General features: G+C 47.1%; 1 protein-coding gene across 1 annotated transcript in view; it reads left to right on the forward strand.

Moving 5' to 3' along the window:
• Nucleotides 1-23,635, forward strand: part of LRP4 (LDL receptor related protein 4) — a 65,178-nt gene that overhangs the window by 36,556 nt on the left and 4,987 nt on the right. Inside the window, exons 19-37 of the mRNA XM_032282135.1 lie at nt 183-288; nt 2,050-2,251; nt 5,500-5,689; nt 5,777-5,908; nt 8,064-8,204; nt 8,573-8,659; nt 8,766-8,937; nt 9,419-9,581; nt 9,704-9,929; nt 10,290-10,593; nt 11,792-12,010; nt 12,151-12,285; nt 13,755-13,863; nt 15,773-15,917; nt 16,184-16,297; nt 16,785-16,920; nt 18,864-18,931; nt 19,813-19,900; nt 22,383-22,524. Coding sequence (XP_032138026.1) covers nt 183-288; nt 2,050-2,251; nt 5,500-5,689; nt 5,777-5,908; nt 8,064-8,204; nt 8,573-8,659; nt 8,766-8,937; nt 9,419-9,581; nt 9,704-9,929; nt 10,290-10,593; nt 11,792-12,010; nt 12,151-12,285; nt 13,755-13,863; nt 15,773-15,917; nt 16,184-16,297; nt 16,785-16,920; nt 18,864-18,931; nt 19,813-19,900; nt 22,383-22,524 — 2,879 coding nt within the window. The remainder of the gene's footprint in view (nt 1-182; nt 289-2,049; nt 2,252-5,499; nt 5,690-5,776; nt 5,909-8,063; nt 8,205-8,572; nt 8,660-8,765; nt 8,938-9,418; nt 9,582-9,703; nt 9,930-10,289; nt 10,594-11,791; nt 12,011-12,150; nt 12,286-13,754; nt 13,864-15,772; nt 15,918-16,183; nt 16,298-16,784; nt 16,921-18,863; nt 18,932-19,812; nt 19,901-22,382; nt 22,525-23,635) is intronic.

Consider the following 23,635-nt stretch of genomic DNA (forward strand, 5'->3'; position numbering starts at 1 on the left):
TGTGTGTATATATATGTGTGTGTGTGTATATATATATATATATATATATATATATATATATATATACATTTGAGCACGTATTCTAGGCTCTACTGGCACATACCAGCCTCTTATGTTGGCCATGGAAGGTAAGAGGGTGAATGAACAAGACTAGAATTAATCTCTGTATCCCTTCTTGGTAGGTACAGACCGGATTGAAGTGGCCAACACAGATGGCAGCATGAGGACAGTACTTATCTGGGAGAACCTTGATCGTCCTCGGGACATTGTGGTGGAACCCATGGGCGGGTGAGCACTGCCTCTTGGGAATGAGCTCAACCCACCCCTCCCAAGATCTGAGTTCCAGAGAGGAGTCTAAAGATTAGTAAGAGTGGCCAGATCTTATGGCTATGTCCAAGGAAGCAAGAGCAGATATAGAAACTACAGAGTCTGGTGACAACCTTGTATCCTCTATGGACAAAGAAACTTTTCAATTTTTTCTTTCCTTATCTTTTTTTATTGTTGGTTTACTTACAAAAGTAACTCATTGTTAAAAAAAATTTTAAATCTGGCCAGGCGCGGTGGCTCACGCCTGTAATCCCAGCACTTTGGGAGGCCGAGGCAGGCGGATCACCTGAGGTCAGGAGTTTGAGACCAGCCTGACCAACAAGGAAAAATCCCATCCGTACTAAAAATACAAAATTAGCCAGGCGTGGTGGTACATGCCTGTAATCCCAGCTACCTGGGAGGCTGAGGCAGGAGAATCGCTTGAACCCAGGAGGCAGAGGTTGTGGTGAGCTGGGATCATGCCATTGTACTCCAGCCTGGGCAACAAGAACAAAACTCCGTCTCAAAAAAAAAAAAATTAAATCTGTAGAAAGTAAAAATTCTCTGTGATCTCACTCTCCAGCAATAAGTTAACAGTTTAGGGTATTTTTTTTCCAGGTTTTCTTCTAAATGTATGTAAACATTTGTTGTTGGTGGTAATGGTTTTGGTTTTATAAAAATAGCATACTTTTTGTGACTTTTTTTTCTTTTGCCATATATCTTGTGTATCCTTCCAGTTGAGTGTATAAATCTACCTTGGTTTTTTTTTGTTGTTGTTGTTGTTTTTTGACACAGGGTCTTGCTCTGTGGCCCAGACTGGAGGGCAGTGGTGCAATCGCGGCTCACCGCAGCGTCAACCTCCTGGGCTCAAGCAGTCCTCCTGCCTCAGCCTCCCAAGTAGCTGGGACTACAGGCATAGACCACAATGCCTAGCTAATTTTTACAATTTTTTGTAGAGATGGTGTGTTGCTGTGTTACCTAGGCTGGTCTCAAACTTCTGGGCTAAAGCAGCCCTCTTGCCTCAGCCTCCCAAAGTGCTTGGATTACAGGTGTAAGCCACTGCACCTGGCCTCTATTGTTCTTACTGGTTACATAGAGTTCTGTTAACTTATTTAACTCATCCAGTCAAGGAAACATTTCTTTTTTTGTTTTTTTCTTTCTTTTTTTTTTTTGAGACAGAGTCTCACTCTGTTGCCCAGGCTGGATTGCAGTGGCCCAATCATGGCTCACTACAGCCTCGACCTCCTGGATTCAAACGATCCTCCTATCTCAGCCTCTCAAGTAGCTGGGACTACAGACGTGCACCACCATATCTGGCTATTTTTTGGGGGGTCGGGGTTAGAGATGGGATCCTACTATGTTGCCAGGCTGGTCTCAAACTTCTGGACTCAAATGATACTCTCAACTCGGCCTCCCAAAGTGCTAATATTATAGGCATGAACAATGGCGGCTGGCCAAGGAAACATTTCTTATTCATTTTTCACCCCTCCTCTTTCTCTATTCCCACATATACCTTATTTGCTGAGTTCTGCTTAAGCTGTGGGCTCTGCTTTTATTAAGACGCTGTACTTTTGATAGTGATAGAAGACAAGGTGTTCAGAGATTGCGCTGAGCCCAAGGCTGGGATGGACAATGAAGCGGGAGGCCAAAGCAGCTACTTCAGGCAGAAACCCTGAGATCCTAGTACTCTGAGTCCCTGCTGGATATTAACTGGCTTGTAAGACCTCCCTTGCCTTTGCCCAGGTACATGTATTGGACTGACTGGGGTGCAAGCCCCAAGATTGAACGAGCTGGCATGGATGCCTCGGGCCGCCAAGTCATTATCTCTTCTAATCTGACCTGGCCTAACGGGTTAGCTATTGATTACGGGTCCCAGCGGCTATACTGGGCTGACGCCGGCATGAAGACAATTGAATTTGCTGGACTGGATGGCAGCAAGAGGAAGGTAAGGGTGGCACTAAAACATTTTTCCACAGCCTTAACAGCCTCCAGGACAGTACTTTTCAGCTGGCAGCTAATGGGAGATAAGAGGACCCAGAGGTTATGGGACCAGCATGGGGCATGGAGTGTTTCTGTGAGGCTGTGGGTGCTCTCCAGAGCTTGGGGGCAGGGGTGGGAAGGGGCTGCTGGTTGATGGTGAAAAGAAACTAGGAACTTGTATAGATTATGGGCTGGAGGTAGAAATGCACAGACTTTCTTGTTAACCAGCACAACTAACGCTTCTTAATTACCAATTGCAGCACAGCTAACGCTTGTTAATTACCAATTGCACCATGATGGGCCTGCGATTGATCTCTGTTTTTATTTTGGTATAGTTTCAAACTTATAGAAAAGTTGCAAGAACAGTAAAAAGAATAGATAAATAAAATTTTGCTGCATTTGCGTTATCATTCTATTTCTTTTTTTTTTTTTTTTTTTTTTTTGAGACGGAGTTTCACTCATGTTACCCAGGCTGGAGTGCAATGGCGCGATCTCGGCTCACCGCAACCTCTGCCTCCTGGGTTCAGGCAATTCTCCTGCCTCAACCTCCTCAGTAGCTGGGATTACGGGCACGCACCACCATGCCCAGCTAATTTTTTGTATTTTTTAGTAGGGACGGGGTTTCACCATGTTGACCAGGATGGTCTCGATCTGTTGACCTCGTGATCCACCCGCCTCGGCCTCCCAAAGTGCTGGGATTACAGGCTTGAGCCACCGCGCCCGGCCCCTATCATTCTATTTCTGTACACACTCACTATTATTTTTTGGAGGCATCTGAGATTAGATTGGAGAGAGCCTGCCTTTGACTCCAAACTATTCCTGTGCACATTTCCTAAAAGTAAGGATGTTGTCTTACATCACTACAGTACAATGATCAAAATCAGGAAATTTACTATTGATCCAATATTACTGTCTTTTTTGTTTGGTTTTCGTTTTTTTTAGAGATAGAGTCAGGCTGGAGTGCAGTGGTACAATATTGGCTCACTGCGCCTAGCTAGTTTTTCTTTCTCTTTTATTTTTGGTAGAGACTTCCTATATTACCCAGGCTAGTCTCTAATTCCTGGCCTCAAAGGATCCTTCTGCCTCAGCCTCCCAAAGTGTTGAGATTACAGGTGCGAGCCACCATGCCTGCCCCAATATTACTGTCTAATCATAGTCTATGTTCAATTTCACTACCAATTGCCTCAGTAATGTCCTTTATAGCTCCTCCCCTTACTTTTTAAATCTAGCGTCCGATTAGGATCACCCACTGTGTTTAGTAATGATGTCTCTTTTAATTTTTATTTATTTATTTATTTATTTATTTATTTATTTTTGAGACGGAGTTTCGCTCTTGTTACCCAGGCTGGAGTGCAATGGCGCGATCTTGGCTCACCGCAACCTCCGCCTCCCGGGTTCAGGCAATTCTCCTGCCCCAGCCTCCTCAGTAGCTGGGATTACAGGCACGCGCCACCATGCCCAGCTAATGTTTTGTATTTTTAGTAGAGATGGGGTTTCACCATGTTGACCAGGATGGTCTCGATCTCTTGACCTCGTGATCCACCCGCCTCGGCCTCCCACAGTGCTGGGATTACAGGCTTGAGGCACCGCGCCCGGCCCCAATTTTTATTTATTTATTTATTTATTTATAGACACTCTGTGGCCCAGGTGGGAGTGCAGTGGCAGAAACATGGCCCACTGTAACCTTCACCTCCTGGGCCCAAGGCATCCTTCCACATAGCTGAGATCACAGACATACACTACTGAACCCTAGCTACTCAGGAGCCTACGAGTTTGAAGCCACTAGGCTAATTTTTTTATTCTTTGTAGAGATGGGGTCTCACTTTGTTGTCTAGGCTGGTCTTGAACTCCTAGGCTCAGCAGTCCTCCTGCCTTGACCTCCCAAAGTGATTATAGGCATGAGCCACCACACCTAGCTTTTTTTTTTTTTTGAGACTGCAGTCTTGCTATGTTGCTCATGCTGACCTGGGCTCAGGTGATCCTCCCATCTTAGCCTCCTGAGTAGCTGGAGCTATGCACTGCTGGGCCCAGCTAATCTAGTCTCTTTAATCACTAATCAGGAACATTTCCTCAGCTTTTATGCATCTTTCTTGACATTTGCATTTTTGTTTGTTTTGTTTTGAGACAGTCTTGTTCTGTCACCCAGGCTGGAGTGCAATGGCGTGATCTCGGTTCACTACAACCTCCGCCTCCTGGGTTCAACCAATTCTGCTGCCTCAGCCTCTTGAGTAGCTGGGATTACAGGTGCCTGCCACCACGCCCAGCTAATTTTTGTATTTTTAGTAGAGACAGGGTTTTGCCATGTTGACCAGGCTAGTCTCCAACTTCTGACCTCAGATGATCCATCCACCTCAGCCTCCCAAAGCTGACATTTGCTTTTTTTGGCGAGGGGCTGGGGGCTGGGCGAGTCTTGCTCTGGCTCGCAGGCTGGTGTGCAGTGGCACAATCTCGGCTCACTGAAACCTCCACCTCCTGTGTTCAAGCGATTCTCCTGCTTCAGACTCCCAAGTAGCTGGGATTATAGACACCTGCCACTGTGCCCAGCTAACTTTTGCGTTTTTTAGTTGAGATGGGATTTCACCATGTTGGCCAGGCTGGTCTCAAACTCCTGACCTCAGGTGATCCACCTGCCTCGGCCTCCCAAAGTGCTGGGATTACAGGCGTGAGCCACCATTCCAGCCAACATTTGCATTTTTAAAGAGTAAAGGCCAGTTATTTTTTTATAAAGTCTCTCAACTTTGGTTTATCTAATGTTTCCTTGTGATTGGATTCAGAGCTTGCATTTGGAGCAGAAATACTACCCTAAGTGAAGTTATGTCCTTGAGTTCTCACTGTGTCTCATCAGTAGGCACAGATGTTGGCCTGTTCCATTATTGCGATATTGTATGGTTAGGGTAGTGTCCACTGTAAAGTTGCTATTTTGTTCTTCTGTACTTAATAAGTAATTTGTGCTGAGATACCTTCAGATGCTGTGAGTAACAGATGACTTCCAACATCTTCCAATAAAACCATCACACAACCCTTAGAGCCAGGCACGATCAAATTACAGATGGATAGAGCAAGGCTCAGAGAAATTTTATAAGTAGGTCTTAGTGGAGGTCACACAGTAGGTATTAGAGGTAGAGCTACTTTCTGAGTCTACAGTGAGCTCTTTACCACTGCTCCGTACTGTCAGACTTTGTTGAAGATGACACAGTGTCGGGGCCCTGGCAGGTGCTGATCGGAAGCCAGCTCCCCCACCCATTTGGGCTGACCCTCTATGGAGAGCGCATCTATTGGACTGACTGGCAGACCAAAAGTATACAGAGCGCTGACCGGCTAACAGGGCTAGACCGGGAAACCCTGCAGGAGAACCTGGAGAACCTGATGGACATCCATGTCTTCCACCGCCGGCGGCCCCCAGGTGAGCAGGCCTTGGTTCGCATTGGCTTCTCTTTGCCCCTCCTATGCCCTAGCCCTCCCCATTGAATGCCCCCTCCTCTCTACCCAGTGTCTACACCATGCGCTATGGAGAATGGCGGCTGTAGCCACCTGTGTCTTAGGTCCCCAAATCTTAGCGGCTTCAGCTGTACCTGCCCCACAGGCATCAACCTGCTGTCTGATGGCAAGACCTGCTCACCAGGTGAGTCAACGCATCACGGATATAGATGCAGCCCCTCTAGGAGGGGGCAATGGCTTCCTTCCCTGCAGATGGGCTCCAGTGTGGTCTGAGAAACAATGAGTCCTGCTGCTCCAGAGGCCTAAGGGCGAGACTCAGCTTTTAGAAAAGAGGGGGGGCCTGGGGAGAGACCCTGGGGAGCAGGTAGAAAGGACTGGAGGCAGGGTCCAACTAGTTCTTATGGTGTCTTCATGCATATTAGATAAAGATGCTCCTTTCTGAAAACACTTTCCTCTCATCTGTTAGTACCTTGTCATAATACACTGATTTGGTTGGAATAAGACACTCTGGCTGGGCTCAGTGACTCACTTCTCTAATCCCAGCACTTTGGTAGGCCGAGACGAGCAGATGACTTGAGGTCAGGAGTTTGAGACCAACCTGGCCAATGTGGAAAAACCCCGTCTCTAGTAAAAATACAAAAATTAGCTGGGCATGGTGGCGCGTGCCTATAATCTCAGCTACTCAGGAGGCTGAGGCAGGAGAATCTCTTGAGCCCAGGAGGCAGAAGTTGCAGTAAGCCGAGATCGTGCCACTGAACTCCAGCCTAGGTGACAGGAGGGAGACTCTGTCTAAAAAAAAAAAAAAAAAAAAAAGACACTTCTAACTGCCCCAAATTGGTATAATAAATACAAAAGTGATATCTACAACATCACGGTACTCTCCCCTTAGATGTGCCACTTTTGTGAGTACACGAACTATGTAACAACCTTATTGGAGGGTCCCAGAAGCAGGACCTGGTTACCCAGATGTTGGAAGTCAAGGTTTCTCCCTAGGAGACGCTGCATGGTAGGCTGCATTTGAACTCTAACCTCCCTGGGAATTTGAGTGAGAAAGGAGCTGTGAACTGTGCCTCCCAGGTTGTGGGTAAAGCCTGCTGGGGTCCCTTTCTTTTTTTCTTTTTCTTAATCTTCATGGGAAAGGGTCCTTCAAAGAGAGCCACTTTCTTAATATTAATAAAGAGGCATTAATATGAATATGTGTGAGACCTAATGGTAAGTACTTTACGTACATGATCTCTTTTAACCCTTATAAGCCACCCTATTATTTTTCCCATTTTATAGATAGGAAAACTGAGGCTTAATAATTTAGGCTGAGAGTGGTGGCTCACGCCTGTAATGCCAGCACTTTGGGAGGCTGAGGTGGGCAGATGCTTGAGCCCAGGAGTTCGAGACCAGCCTGGGCTACGTGATGAAACGCCATCTCTACAAAAAATACAAAAATTAGCTGGGCATGGTAGCATGTGCCTGTAGTTCCAGCTACTCAGGGGGCTGAAGTGGGAGGATCGCTTTAGCTTAGGAGTTCGAGGATGCAGTAAGTCATGATCATGCCACCACACTCCAGCCTGGGCGACACAGAGAGACCCTGTCTCAAAAAACAATAATTTGGCTGGGTGCAGTGTCTCACACCTGTAATCCCAGCGCTTTGGAAGGCCAAGGCGGGTGGATCTCCTGAGGTTGGGGGTTTGAGACTAGCCTGACCAACATGGAGAAACCCCATCTCTACTAAAAATACAAAATTAGCTGGGTAATCCCAGCTACGTGGGAGGCTGAGACCGGAGAATCGCTTGAACCTGGGAAGCAGAGGTTGTGGTAAGCCAAGATCGTACCATTGCACTCCAGTCTGGGCAACAAGAGGGAAACTTCATCTCAAAAAAATAAAAATAGGCTCACGCCTGTAATCCCAGCACTTTGGGAGGCAGAGGCAGGCAGATTGCCTGGGCTCAGGAGTTCTAGACCAGCCTGGGCAACACGGTGAAACCCCATCTCTGCTAAAATACAAAAAGTTAGCCAGCTGTGGCAGCAAGCACCTGTAGTCCCAGCTACTCAGGAGGCTGAGGCAGGAGAATTACAAGAACCCGGGAGGCAGAGGTTGCAGTGAGCTGAGATCATGCCACTGCACTCCAGCTTGGGCGACAGAGTGAGAGTCTGTCTCAAAAAAAATAAATAAATAAAATAAAAAAATAACAATTAAAATAACTTGCCTAGTTATTTAAATTGTTAGCTAGAATAACATAGCTAGAAACTGGCAGGGACAGGGCATGAGTTTCAGTTTGCCTGATTCCAAATCCACTTAATGGCTGTGCTCAAGTGATCCTCTTTCCTCCTTTCCACTTGGGTAGGCATGAACAGTTTCCTCATCTTCGCCAGGAGGATAGACATTCGCATGGTCTCCCTGGACATCCCTTATTTTGCTGATGTGGTGGTACCAATCAACATTACCATGAAGAACACTATTGCCATTGGAGTAGACCCCCAGGAAGGTCTGTGTGGCCCTCCCTTCCCACCTGGCCTTCTGCCCCTGCCCTTCAGACAGCAACTACTGTCCTTCCTTTCCCATCACCTCCGTCCCCTGCCAGGAGCCTGGGGGCTCCCCATTCCCTCTGGCATAGCCCTTGTCCCTGTCTCTCTAGCAGTTTCTCTTTGGTTGTGAGAGCGTGGTTTGGAGCCCTCTTCGCTCCAGTTCTGCCAAAAGCTATCCTGCTATGATATTTCTGCATTTTCCTTGATTTCCTCTGCCACAGGCTCCAGGGCTCTCTGACATGCTCTGGTGTTTCAGGACACAAATCAGCTATGTGTGTCCCATGGTGGGGGGTGAGGATCTAGGTTGAGCCAAGCTTTCCCTCTCCAGGAAAAGTATACTGGTCTGACAGCACCCTGCACAGGATCAGCCGTGCCAGTCTGGATGGCTCACAGCACGAGGACATCATCACCACAGGTGGGCCTTCCTCCCAGCCCAGGGACCACCTGTCTGGCAACAGAGCTGGGGAAATAGTCCATCTGTTTCAAAGTAGGAGCCAGTGTGCTCTTTTGACTTCCCACAGGGCTACAGACCACAGATGGGCTTGCAGTGGATGCCGTTGGCCGGAAAGTGTACTGGACAGACACGGGAACAAACCGGATTGAAGTGGGCAACCTGGACGGGTCCATGCGGAAAGTGTTGGTGTGGCAGAACCTTGACAGTCCCCGGGCCATCGTACTGTACCATGAGATGGGGTGAGAGTAGTGGAGGGGGCAGCTCAGCTGGGGTTATGATGGGGTGAAGGTGGGCAATGGAGAGGAAGCTTGTATCACAGGAACAACGTGACCACCCTGGGGCTCTTCCACTCCCTTGTGACTTCTTGCAGGGTGACAGTACAGTGTAGAAGTTAAAAGCATGAGCCTTGGAATCAGGACTGAAATGTTTCCATCACATATTAGCTATATCACTTGGGTCCAGTATTTAAGCTTTCTGATTCTCTGCTTCCTTACCTTATTCATAAAATGGAGGTGGCAGTGAGAATACATACCTTGTGGCCCTTATGAGGATCAAGTGAGATAATGCACGTAAAGTATTTAGCAGAGTATTTTGTCAAGCAAAAATTTTGCCTGACATAGTATAAGTACTCAAGTGTATCTGACATGCTATTAAGTACTCGTGGCATACGGTAGCTGCTGGAATAACTAGCTAATATAGCTTTTGTTCTTCCTCACTCAGATTTATGTACTGGACAGACTGGGGGGAGAATGCCAAGTTAGAACGGTCTGGAATGGATGGCTCAGACCGCACGGTGCTCATCAACAACAACCTAGGATGGCCCAATGGACTGACCGTGGACAAGGCCAGCTCCCAACTGCTATGGGCCGATGCTCACACCGAGGTGAGAGCCGTGCCCCTGCTGCTTCCCAGGAGCCTGGGAAGATGGGAAAGGCCTGCCTAGGATCTCCACAGAGAGCTCTCAGTCTGCTGATCACCACTCCCAACCCTCTCCTTCCTCTGCAGCGAATCGAGGCTGCTGACCTGAATGGTGCCAATCGGCATACGTTGGTATCACCGGTGCAGCACCCATATGGCCTCACCCTGCTCGACTCCTATATCTACTGGACTGACTGGCAGACCAGGAGCATCCACCGTGCTGACAAGGGTACCGGCAGCAATGTCATCCTTGTGAGGTCCAACCTGCCAGGCCTCATGGACATCCAGGCTGTGGACCGGACACAGCCACTAGGTGAGAAGGACCCTGGGGCTGTGAGTCAGAGCTTCTGGCTCTCTGGGGCCATCTCAACATCAGAGATATATCCAGAGCACAGAACATGTTTACAGCCAGAAAGACAGTGACCTGCCTAAACTCCCTTCCAAGATTGGGCTGTGTTCTCTCTGGGTATGGCTGGTGCTACAGCTGCATGATGCTGTCACCTTCAAAGGACTCCTGGAGACCCTCCTGCAGACCCTCCTTCTACCTCACCCTGCAAGGCACTGAATCCCGTCACTTAGAACAGCAAAGAGTCAGCCACAAGCAACTGGGACCTTTGTAAGATTCAGATGATGTTCCAGGATAGGTGTGAACACCTGTGCTTCTCGTCACCAGGTTTTAACAAGTGCGGCTCGAGGAATGGTGGCTGCTCCCACCTGTGCTTGCCTCGGCCTTCTGGCTTCTCCTGTGCCTGCCCCACTGGCATCCAGCTGAAGGAAGATGGGAAGACCTGTGATCCCTCTCCTGAGACCTACCTGCTCTTCTCCAGCCGTGGCTCCATCCGGCGTATCTCACTGGACACCAGTGACAACACAGATGTGCATGTCCCTGTTCCTGAGCTCAACAATGTCATCTCCCTAGACTATGACAGCGTGGACGGAAAGGTCTATTACACAGATGTGTTCCTGGATGTTATCAGGTATGAGCGACACTGAAACCTCCAGAGGACACAAACTTGCTCTGATAGCTCATGAGTGAGGTTATGTTCTGACCACTAAGTGGACAAGTGATTTGGCACTTTGGAGAGTGAGTTCTAATGCTGACTTGCTCACTTTGCAGTGTTGTCATTTAGGGCAGAATTTCAAACTTTTGTTTGTTTAGAGATTACACAGAAGTCTAGTATGTAAAACAAACAACAACAACAAAAAAACAAGTAAAGTCAGGGTGGGGACCTAGAGCCTTTCACACCTACTACTGTCCCCTAGGACTTACTGATGAGTAGGCCATGTAACCAGTATCTGTATTGCAGTAACGAAGTCACGCCCAAATGCCTAGGCTTAATGGTGGTTTACAAAGCTGTTGTCTTTTATTTTCATTTATTTATTTATTTTTTTATTCTTTAAATTTTCAGCCCTAACACAGCTTAGGAATATGATGCCCTGCCACCAGTAAGCGTGGTTTACCGTGGCAGATTTTCTCACAAGGAGAAACAGGGAACATTCCCCTTTCTTCTCCCCAAGGGATATATTAGAGTCTCAAGCTGGGGACAGGTAGGCATATGCAGTTTAGGGAAGTTCCCTAGGTGACAGTGACATGCTCCCCATTCTGAGGTAGAGTTCCCTCCTGCCATAGGGCCTCTGCAAAAGTGCACAGGTAGGGCTGGGCATGATGGCTCATGACTGTAATCCCAGCACTTTGGGAGGTCAAGGTGGGAGAATTGCTTGAGCCCAGGAGTTCAAGACCAGCCCAGGCAGCATGGTGAAACCTCATATCTATTTGTATTTAAATTTGTTTTTAATTTTTAAAAAATGCACAGGTAGGTTTTGATAAATCTGTGTTTCTTATAATCACCACCCAGCAATCCTTGCCTCTTCCCAAAAACATGTGGATGTGGGGATGATACACCTGTCTTCTAGCAAGGCATCCCCTGGCAGCCGCCATTATTTCCAGTTAGCAGGAAATCCTCTGTCCTCCTAAGAACTGGTTCGTTCATTCTGAAATTATTTTATTGAGCATCTGTCATGCTGGGTGCTGAGGAATGTACTCATAGATACTTGATCTCCATTCCTGTGGAGCTTACATCTAGTGGGGGTCCAGTTATGGGAACATGGGTTAAAGGAGTTCTACTCTATTCTGGGTCAATCTGGTTGCTCATCCAACACTGGGCTCTCCTCAAGGCGAGCAGACCTGAACGGCAGCAACATGGAGACAGTGATCGGGCATGGGCTGAAGACCACTGACGGGCTGGCAGTGGACTGGGTGGCCAGGAACCTGTACTGGACAGATACAGGTCGCAACACCATTGAGGCATCCAGGCTGGATGGTTCCTGCCGCAAAGTGCTGATCAACAACAGCCTGGATGAGCCCCGGGCCATTGCTGTTTTCCCCAGGAAGGGGTAAGTTTATGGCCAGCAGAAGAGAGATCCAGGGAAGAAGGGTGGGTGGAAAAGATGGTGTTAGTGGGTCCTCTGTATTCTCTCAGCCTCTGGGTGCCGTCTTCCCATGCTTTGATGATGACAGCACTGTTGTGTCTCAGGTACCTCTTCTGGACAGACTGGGGCCACATTGCCAAGATTGAACGGGCAAACCTGGATGGTTCTGAGCGGAAGGTCCTCATCAACACAGACCTGGGTTGGCCCAATGGCCTTACCCTGGACTATGATACCCGCAGGTGGGAGTCCTGCACCAAATAACCCCCTGGAAATTGGGTGGGCAGAGGAGAGGATGGTTGAGATTAAAGTGGGAAAAATGAAAAGATAGAAAGCTCCTTGGAATGTCGGGAAGAGGAAGCATTGAGAAGGACGAGGGAATGTATTCTTAGAGCAGGGATTGCTAAATCCAGCTCTCAGCCCTTAGGTGGGTTTTGTTTGGCTGGTTTACATGTTTCTAATTTGAGTGCCTTTGGCAGAGCATGTCTTCCGGCTGAACCACAGGTCCCACATCCCTACTCATTTAAGGGCTGATTCTTATATTTGTTATAATATAACAAATCATGATCCATTCAGGCTCTGGAACTTTGTTGTTGTTGAAACAGCATCTTGCTCGGTTGCCCAGGCTGGAGTTCAATGGTGCAGTCACAGCTCTCTGCAGCCTGAACCTCCCTGGCTCAAGCGATCCTCTTACCTCAGCCTCTTAAGTAGCTGGGACTATAGGCACACACCACCATGCCCAGCTAATTTTTAAATTTTTTGTAAAGACAGCGCCTTGCTATGCTGCCCAGGCTGGTCTCAAATTCCTGGACTCCAGCAATCCTACTGCCTTGGCTTCCCAAAGTGCTGGGGTTTCAGGCGTGAGCCACCACGCCTGACCCAGGCTCCAGAATATACAGCTCCTTGTCTAGCTAAGAAATGCTGAGAGTGGAGGGAAAGGAGTTCTGAAGCAGTCTGTACCCCCTCTTGGCCCAGAAGAAGGGGAAGGGAATCCAAGGCTTCTGGAAAGATGGTAGAATGTCTTCTTTTAACCTCAATGAGGTCCACGTAGACTGAGCTCACTTCCTTTTTTTTTGTGGTGGGGGGCGGTGGATGGAGTTTCACTCTGTTGCCCAGGCTGGAGTACAGTGGCACCATCTCGGTTCACTGCAACCTCTGCCTCCTAGGTCCAAGCAATTCTTGTGCCGCAGCCTCCCGAGTAGCTGGAATTACAGGCATGTGTCACCATGCCTGGCTAATTTTTGTATTTTTAGCAGAGACAGGGGTTCACCATGTTGGCCAGGCTGGTCTCGAACTCCTGACCTCAGGTGATCTGCCCACCTCAGCCTCCCAAAGTGCTGGGATTACAGGCATGAGCCACCATGCCCAGCCAACTGAGCTCTCTTTTTAAAGACTATTTGTAAGAATTTTGGCTTTGATTCTTGGGTAGGAGTCAAAGAGCAATCAAGTTCCTGAAGATGAGGCTGGATGTAGTTCCTCTGAGGTCACTAGACTTTCTACCCCTCCCCAGAGCAGCCCTGACCTCCCCACTCATGAACCACCAGCTCCCTTCTTCCACTTTGGGACTCACTATGACCCCCCATCAAGGATGCTTCTTGAGTTCTCATAGCACCTGCCAGTTCAGCTCAGGAGGGGAGATAGGTTCTTAGGGGGAAGAGCTGGGCTCCCTGGCAAGTGTTTGGAGCAGCTACCCTTCTCGTTTTCTTTGCAGGATCTACTGGGTAGATGCGCATCTGGACCGGATCGAGAGTGCTGACCTCAATGGGAAACTGCGACAGGTCTTGGTCAGCCATGTGTCCCACCCCTTTGCCCTCACACAGGTACTGGTTCAGGAGAGAAGTAACTAAACCTCCTTGGCTGGGATGTTTCTTTGGGGTTCTAAGTCAGTAGCCTCAGCTGTAGCTGCTACTGAACAGGCATGCTATGGAAGCTCATTGTAGGGATTTTTTCCTGTGCCCTGAAGCCGTGGTAGGTTGGTAGGGCCACTGAGTACCCTGCTACTCCTATCCTACCATTCCCATGTTCTAGTATTCAAAGGGTGGCTCTCAAAGAGCGGTGTACAGAATCAGATGTGGCACTTGTTAAAATGTAGGTTCCTAGGCCCTGACTCTAGGGACTCTAGAAGCTGCTTCATGCGGGCTGGGCACAGCAAAATACATTTTGACAAGTTCCCCAGTTAATCCTAAGGCTGTGGTCCTAGCATCTGGGCTTAGGCAGCTGACTTAATGGCAACAGGGTGCAGTGGCTAAAAGCCAGAATTTTTAGGCATTTAGCTAGTTGGTAAGTATTTAATACCATCAATGTGCCAGGTACCTGGGTTCAAATTCTATCTGTATTATTAAATAACTGTGTAACTTTGAACTGAAGTGACTGAACCTCTCTTAGCTTCAGTTACCTACAAAATAAATCAGCCTAATAATAGCATCCTCCTGAAATATGCACCAAGCATTAGCATAGTACCTGGCACATAGTTAAGTACCACATGCATGTTATCACTACCCATTTTAATTATTATTTGCTATCACTTTTGAGAGTTCTAACACAAAAAATGATTTGGGCAAGGAAAAGAAGATCTACCAAGCCTGAGGCCAAAATAGGAATTCTCAGTCATTCAAAAATCTTGGTTAAAAATCTTGGCCAGGTGCAGTGGCTTATGCCTATAATCCCACCACTTTGGGAGGCTGAGGCCAGAGTATCGCTTGAGCCCAGGGGTTTGAAACCAGCCTGGACAACATGGCGAGACCCTGTCCCTACAAAAAATTTTTTAAAATTATCCAGGTGTGGTGGTACACACCTGTAGTCTCAGCTATTCAGGAGGCTGAGGCAGGAGGATCACTTGAGCCGAGAGGTCGAGCTGCAGTGAGCTGCATTTGTACCACTGTGCCCCAACTTGGGCAACAGAGCAAGATGCTGTCCCAGAGAGGAGAGAGTCAGAGAGAGAAGGAGACAGAGAGAAAGGAAAGAAGAAAGGAACCAAAAGAAAGAGAAATAAATTTGACGCTTTTTGCCAAATACTATCCACCCTGTCTGTATTCTGTATTATGTCGTACTAGCTAAGAAGATTTTATCTGGTTTTACTTAATGATAGGCTTTTTTTTTCATACTCTAAATGTAAAGCTACACGGTCATACTGCATATAGTTTTTTCAATCTACAGGTTTCCCCAGAGTTGCTGATATATGCCCTTGGGTGGGGATGGGAACACTTTTGGTTGAGAATTTCACCATCGTTACATTAGAAGAAAGCTGCCCACAGAAGTAAGCAGAGGATTTGGGGCAGTGCTCTGAGTAAAAGGCCCAGAGGAATAGGAACCTAGAAGAACCTTCAAATTTACTCCTATTTTCTAGATAGGGAGCCATTCAATCAACTGAATGAAGACTGGTAGGTGCTAGAAATTCAGAGATGAATAGAACACATTCTTGTCCTTGAATGTAATCTGGTAGGACTGACAGACCTATAAACAAATTGCTTGAGTGTAAAAATGAACTTGTGTGAGTGACTACAAGGTGTAGAACCGTACAGAGGAGAGAATGGTGAAGTCTATATGGATTTGGGGAGATTTCCTTGGCAATGTCATGTCTAGTGATGCACAGAAGTAGACTTGATGAGGAAGAGATGAAGAGGGCATTTCACCAGAGGCAGTGGCACACGCTGAGGCACAGAAGCTGTACAGGAAGGAGGCTGCTTGCTGAATAATATTTACTCTTTTTTGGGTTTCCCTGTTGAGTAGCAAGACAGGTGGATCTACTGGACAGACTGGCAGACAAAGTCAATCCAGCGTGTAGACAAATACTCAGGCCGGAACAAGGAGACAGTGCTGGCGAATGTGGAAGGCCTTATGGATATCATTGTGGTTTCCCCTCAGCGGCAGACAGGTGGGCTCCCGGTTACTGCCCCACTTCCTTACCATCTGTGGGATTGGTTGGTCACCCAAGGACTGTTAGAGACCAAGACAGGCCCACAAGAGAGCTTCTTGGTTCACATTTTAAACTTAGACCTTTTTACTCCCTTGTGGTTGTATCTTTCCTGCTCCCCTGTCCCTGGGAGTAGGGAAATCCTGGATTTCCTGTGTATTTGAGAAGCATTAAACTGGGAGACCTTATTCTGTCCTAGAGAAGACACTCATCTACTTTGCCTCCAGGGACCAATGCCTGTGGCGTGAACAATGGTGGCTGCACCCACCTCTGCTTTGCCAGAGCCTCGGACTTCGTATGTGCTTGTCCTGACGAACCTGATAGCCGGCCCTGCTCCCTTGGTGAGTTGGACTGAATGGGCTGGAGACACTCAGCAGAGCCCCTGGAAGGGCTGAGGGTCAGCAGCTTCAGACCTGGTCTGATCTGTCCTTCTGGGTGGGATCCCCACAAAGAAGGTTTTATTAGTAGAGTGACTGATAGCAGTCTGCTTGGGTTTTGGGAATTGCTTAAACCTGAGTTTGTCTGCCCTCTGGCATTTGCTAGAACAGAAATCAGGTCTCTTGATTCCCAGGTCCCTGCTGTGGGATAATCAGTGGGCTGTACATCACTCTCTCTTCCTGACTTTGGTGGGCCAGCTGTCCCATCCAGAGCTATTAATATTGAATCCAATTCCTTTTTATTTATGGTATTAAGAAGGGCCACTAATGAAGGTGCCTGGGACTAGGGCAGCTAAAAGATTGTTTTGTCAAGTTCTCCAGCTGCTACTCTTGGGCCATACATAGAGGTTTGCAGTTCCAGTGGCCCACTCCAATCCTCTTTTTTGTCTAGTGCCTGGCCTGGTACCACCAGCTCCTAGGGCCACTAGCATGAGCGAAAAGAGCCGGGTGCTACCCAGCATACTACCTACCACCTTGCATTCCTCAACCACCCGGACCCGCACGTCTCTGGAGGAGCTGGAAGGAAGGTAAATAGGTTCAATATAAGATTGTGGGCCCTTTCATTCAAATCACCATCCCATGACCAGTAGCTCATAGTCCCATCTTAATAAGGCAGTTGGGAGGTAGATTATGTCATGAGCTACCAGTCCCTGCTATTTGGGACAGAAGATGATATTCAGACTTGTAGATTGTTGCAGGTGATTCCCTTTTTAGCTCTGAGGGCAAAAAGCTTTAAGAACAACTTGAAACAGAAATCACTTAGGAGGACCCTCCCACATGGCATTCTTCCTTCTTCCTCTCTCTGTGACATTTGCTCTCACATCATTGTCTTGTCTAAGATATCTCTGGGCTGTGGCTTTATGACTTGGAACAAAAAGGTAGGTTTCCCCAGAGATATGATGGCTTTAGCTTGTAATGACACATGCATCCCCCCACACACAAACACCATTATTAAATAAGTAGGTATAACCACGAACAATTCTCAAATCAAGTATAAAGTATCTTATTTCATTAAGTTAAAGGTGCTATGCATTATAAAATTCATCCTGATTTGGGAAATGAAACTGAAAAGATAACCAACAGCAAATGTGCGTGAAATGCTTTTTTTTTGTTTTTTTTTGTAGTCCAAGTCTCGTTTTGTTGCCCAGGCTGGAGTGCAGTGCCGTGATCTTGGCTCACTGTAACTTCTACCTCCTGGGTACAAGGCAGGATTCTCCTGCCTCAGCCTCCCGAGTAGCTGGTATTATAGGCGCCCACCACCACGCCCAGCTAACAGTTGTAATCTTAGTAGAGACGGAGTTTCACCATGTTGGTCAGGTTGGTCTCAAACTCCTGACCTCGTACTTTGCCCGCCTCGGCCTCCCAAAGTGGTGGGATTACAGGTGTGAGCCACTGCACCCGGCCTAACTTTTAAGTACTGTCAGTCATTATTACTCTCTGATTTTCTTTAGGTTTATTTGGAAAACTTCTGACTCAGGCCGGGTGCGGTGGCTCACGCCTGTAATCCCAGCACTTTGGGAGGCTGAGGTGGATGGATCACGAGGTCAGGAGTTTGAGACCAGCCTGACCAACATGGTGAAACCCTGTCTCTACTAAAAATACAAAAATTAGCCAGGCGTGGTGGCAGCCGCCTGTAATCCCAGTTACTCGGGAGGCTGAGGCAGGAGAATCGCTTGAACCCAGGAAGCAGAGGTTGCAGTGAGCCAAGGCTGCTCCATTGCACTCTAGCCTGGGTGACAGAACGAGACTCCGTCTCCAAAAAAAAAATAAAGAAAATTTTTGACCCCTGCTTGGACCTTTTCTTATTGTCAGAGTTCTATTTGAAAATTCAGTGCATCTTGGTTCCATATGCTCTTGCAAGTAGCTTTTCTCTGACTATTTAGGAGATGCCTTTAATTGCCTGCTTATAATGTACCATGAACAAGTCACCTTCTGAGCATTTCAAGTTAGTTATCTGAGCATTCCCTCTGGATGTCTTGCATATTTCCTTGTGAAAGAATGAAGAGAAGAAAAACAATTTTTTGACCTTGTGATATTTAGCTCTTGTGATAATTTTTACCCCATCAGACTGGTTTGGCTAGCAGCTTCTTCTGACTCATCCTGGTAGTTCAAGAAAGCCTAACATTGATGTCCTTAGTATTCTTTTGCAGACTTCCAACTCGCTCCAAACCTGCTTCTCATTTTTAAAGGTGTATATATATATTTTTTTGTTTGTTTTCCCAGAGGTGATCTGAAAAAGGTACATATTTTATAACACATTTAAGTATGGTATAACAGCTTGAAAACAGTGCCTTGCACTGATTTCTCTCCATTTCCTACTGTTGCCCTCTCCATGCTTCTCGTATCTTCCATCTGGTACATTCTCATACCTGAAAGCCCCCGCTTACAGACCTTTCCCCCGTTCCTGGAGGAAGGTGTGATCTTCATTGAGTATGAGTAGGCTTCACATTCAGTTTTCTGTGCCCCACAGATGCTCTGAAAGGGATTCCAGGCTGGGCCTCTGTGCACGTTCCAATGAGGCTGTACCTGCTGCTCCAGGTAAGCCCTGAGTGCCTCTCTGCTCTGGAAAAGAAGATGTAATGAATCTAGGTCTCCACTGACATCTTTCGTAACATTTGTGGGACTCTTTGGAGTTGATTAACTCTTTTTTTTTTTTTGAGACAGAGCCTCGCACTGTCGCCCAGGCTGTAGTGCAGTGGCACAATCTCGGCTCACTACAATCTCTGCCTCCTGGGTTCAAGCAATTTTCCTGCCTCAGCTTCCCAAGTAGCTGTGACTACAGGCGTGCGCCACCACGCCGAGCTAACTTTTTTGTATTTTTAGTAGAGACGGGGTTTCACCATGTTGGCCAGGATGGTCTCGATCTCCTGACCTCGTGATCCACCCACCTCAGCCTCCCAGAGTGCTAGGATTACAGGCGTGAGCCACCCGGCCGATGAACTCTTTTTAAACTAAAATCCATAGAAATAATAATCATAATAGCGCTCACCACTTACAGTGACAGCTTATGGTATGCTTTCCATATTTCAGGCATGTGATAAGCCATATATATGCCACACATATGTGTGTGTACATGTATATATACATACTCTCATGCAGTCTCCAGTCCTATGAGCAATTTATTATTTACATTTAACTAAAGAGAAAATGTAGGCTTACTAGTTAAGCATCTTGCCTTATGTCGGATATCTAGGAAGTGGTGGAAATGGGATCAGAGATGCTGGCAGAGTGATAGATTCCTTCTCAGCCTCCTCCCTGCACCTGCCATTCACCTCTCTGAAAAGGAGGTCCCTAGCCATCGCCAGATGGTTTTGGATCCGACACCCACAAAAGAAACCCTTCATCTTTCCATTCCTCACACCAGCACCAGCTAGAACGTTGTCAGTGGCTCCTGCCTAGTGTTTCTGTATTCTTCCTAGGGGAAGGACTTCATGTCAGCTACGCCATCGGTGGACTCCTCAGTATTCTGCTGATTTTGGTGGTGATTGCATCTTTGATGCTGTACAGGTAACTTCAGTCTTGGCTACAGGGACCACATGCTCATTAGTCTTCATGAGCATGTGTGGGATCTCCCAAAGCTCTACAGTTCACTGAATCAAGCTCTGACTAGCTTTATTGCAAAGTTGGGTGCCTGGTCAGGGTAGCAGAAAGAAAGGGTGGAAACCTAAATACTTCCTCTTCCCCAGTCACAACCTAAGCATTTTCCTTATTGAATGAATCCAACAACCCTTTAGATTTTCTTTTTCTTTTCTTTTATTTATTTATTTTTGAGACAGAGTCTTGTTCTGTTGCCCAGGCTGGAGTGCAGCAGCATGATCTCAGTTCACTTCCACCCCTGCCTCCTGGGTTCAAGCGATTCTTCTGCCTCAGCCTCCTGATTACTGGGATTACAGGCACACACCACCAAGCCCAGCTAATTTTTGTATTTTTAGTAGAGATGGAGTTTTACCATGTTGGTCAGGCTGGTCTCGAACTCCTGATCTCGTGATCCACCCGCCTCAGCTTTCCAAAATGCCGGGATTACAGGCGTGAGCCACCCCACCCAGCCTCAGATTTTCTTTATAGACTAGGATGCTGAGGACACAGGGGATATTACCCAAGGTCATAGAGTGAGAGGCAAAGCTAAGACTGACTGTAGAATTTTTACTTTTCCCAGTACTCCCTGCCTCAAACCATTGACATTGGAAGTGATTTTTCCCTTATACAAACACAGTCCTTTACTGCAATATTGGTTGGTACTTTATTGCTCAGTAGCATTCATTTTGGAAAGGCAGAATGTGTTATCTAGAATCTTTTCGTGTTCCTCTTTCTTTATATTTTCCCCCAAATGCTTTATTTTTATTTTATTTATTTATTTATTTATTTATTTTTTTGAGATGGAGTTTCGCTCTTGTTACCCAGGCTGGAGTGCAATGGCGCGATCTCGGCTCACCGCAACCTCCGCCTCCTGGGTTCAGGCAATTCTCCTGCCTCAGCCTCCTGAGTAGCTGGGATTACAGGCACACGCCACCATGCCCAGCTAATTTTTTGTAATTTTAGTAGAGACGGGGTTTCACTATGTTGACCAGGATGGTCTCGATCTCTTGACCTCGTGATCCACCCACCTCGGCCTCCCAAAGTGCTGGGATTACAGGCTTGAGCCACCGTGCCCGGCCCCCCAAATGCTTTAAACATAGTTTACAGTTTACTGCTGTTGTTCATCATCATCATCATCATAACAGTTACCATTAATGGATATATGTCAATGTCACGACAACCTTGTAACACAGGTATTGTTATTCCTCATTTTACAGATGAGGATCTGAGGCTCAGAAAGTTTTTTTTTTTATTTTTGTCTTTTTTTTTTTTTGAAGAAAGTTTGCTCTTGTTACCCAGGCTGGAGTGCAATGGCGCCATCTCGGCTCACCGCAACCTCCGCCTACCGGGTTCAGGCAATTCTCCTGCCTCAGCCTCCTGAGTAGCTGGGATTACAGGCACGTGCCACCATGCCCAGCTAATTTTTTGTATTTTTAGTAGAGACGGGGTTTCACCATGTTGACCAGGATGGTCTCGATCTCTTGACCTCGGGATCCACCCGCCTCGGCCTCCCAAAGTGCTGGGATTACAGGCTTGAGCCACCGCGCCCCGCCTTTTTTTTTTTTTTTTTTTTTTTATTTTTAGTAGAGATAGGGTTTCTCCATGTTGGTCAGGCTGGTCTTGAACTCCTGGCCTTATGTGATCTGCCCACCTCAGCCTAAGTGCGAGGTTATAGGTGTGAACCACCACACCCAGCCAGAAAGTTCAGATTATATCTACCAAGGTCCCAGCTAATAAATCACACAAGTGGAATTGAAACAGATCTGTCTGACTCTAAAGCTCAGTGCATTAGTTCTCCATTGCTGCATAAGAGATTACCCTAAAACTTAGTGACTCAAATGATAACCATTATTTCACAGTTTCTATAGGTCAGAAATCTGGATGCAGCTTAGCTAGAGGCCTCTACCTCAAGGTCTCCCACAGACTGCAATCCAGATGTCAGGTGGGGTTGCAGTCTCATCTCAAGGTTTTACTGGGGAAGGATCCCCTTCTGCACTCGCTCACATACTTGTTGGCAGGATTCACAGGATTCAGCTCTTCACAGGCTGTTGGCTGGAGGCCTTCCTCATCAGTTCCTTGCCTTGTGGGCCTCTCCATGGAACACCTTACAAAATGGCAGGTTGCTTCTCCCAGAACAACAGCAAGAGAGAATGAAGGAGGGCAACTCAAAACCACAACCAGTTTTTTGGTAACCTAATCTAGCAGCCAACACATCTGCATAATCTTTTCATTAGAAGTAAGTCACCAGACCAGTCCACACTCAAGGGGAGGGCATTCTTAAGGGCATGAATACCAGGAAGTGAGACTCACTGGGATCATCTTAGAGGCGGCCTACCAGACCCAGGTTACAATTTTCCCAGGTATTAACCCCTTACAGATCTGAACTAATTTCTCATCACCTTTCCTCCTAAAGACACAAAAAATCTAAGTTCACTGATCCTGGAATGGGGAACCTCACCTATAGCAACCCCTCCTACCGAACATCCACACAGGAAGTGAAGATCGAAGCAATCCCCAAACCAGCCATGTACAACCAGCTGTGCTATAAGAAAGAGGTAAAAATTGAAATTTATATTCAAGGGTCTTTTGGGGGAGCTGGGGGGAGGGATTATACTCCAAATGCCTCATTAAATTAGTAAGGGCTGCTAAGTAATCCCATCTACCATTTTGAAAGTTATAGTGAACAGAACTGAATGTAATTTGGGTTTCTGGGAAGTTCTAGAATCTCTGAAGGATTAGCTTGAGGGACCTTAGTGAGAGCCAGGTTAGAAGGCAGATCTCAGAAGATTTAGATCTAAAAGCAGTTGCCCTGCCAGGAGATGTTTCCAAGCTCCTAGGTTCTTTCCCTCCAGGATTGTCATTCCCCTGCTAAAGGCTTTGCGCTTCTGAAACAAGGTAGCTCTCCTAGACAACACCCAAAAAACCCAAGAGCTCCTGGACTCACCCATTTATTAGCCTCCGGTCCAAGCTGGTAGCACCTATGGGAATGGCTTGTTTTTCACTATTCTTCATCTTATCACAGAAATTTCTCTAGAATTCTGAAGGTTTACCTGCTTTTTTTTTTTTTTTTTGAGACGGAGTTTCACTCTTGTCACCCAGGCTGGAGTGCAATGGCGCGATCTCGGCTCACCGCAACCTCCGCCTCCTGGGTTCAGGCAATTCTCCTGCCTCAGCCTCCTGAGTAGCTGGGATTACAGGCACACGCCACCATGCCCAGCTAATGTTTTGTATTTTTAGTAGAGACGGGGTTTCACCATGTCGACCAGGTGAAATTAGCTGGGTGTGGTGGCTTGTGCTTGGAGTCCCAGCTACACAGAAGGCTGAGGTGGGAGGATCGCTTGAGCTCAGGAGTTGGAGGCTGCAGTGAGCTGTGATCATGCCACTAACCCCCAGCCTGGGTGACAGAGTGAGACCCTATCTCCAAAAAAAAAAAGTCCCATTTCCACAAAGGAACTATACCTGGGATTTCAGATTTTCCTAATCCAATGTAAGCCTTGTTTTTTTCCTAAAATCCTGTAACTCTTCATCGGAAGTGATTCCTTACGAAGATCCTAACTGGTCTTCTTCCTTGGCCTGTCTAGCACAGTCAGAACCTGTTCTCACACCTGCAGGGCTCTCATGTGTAATGAATACATTTCACATAAAAATCTGGATCCATGAATTCTC

Source organism: Sapajus apella, unplaced genomic scaffold (genome assembly GCF_009761245.1).
Source record: "Sapajus apella isolate SASKATOON/1434 unplaced genomic scaffold, GSC_monkey_1.0 scaffold14, whole genome shotgun sequence".
Lineage (NCBI taxonomy): Eukaryota > Metazoa > Chordata > Mammalia > Primates > Cebidae > Sapajus > Sapajus apella.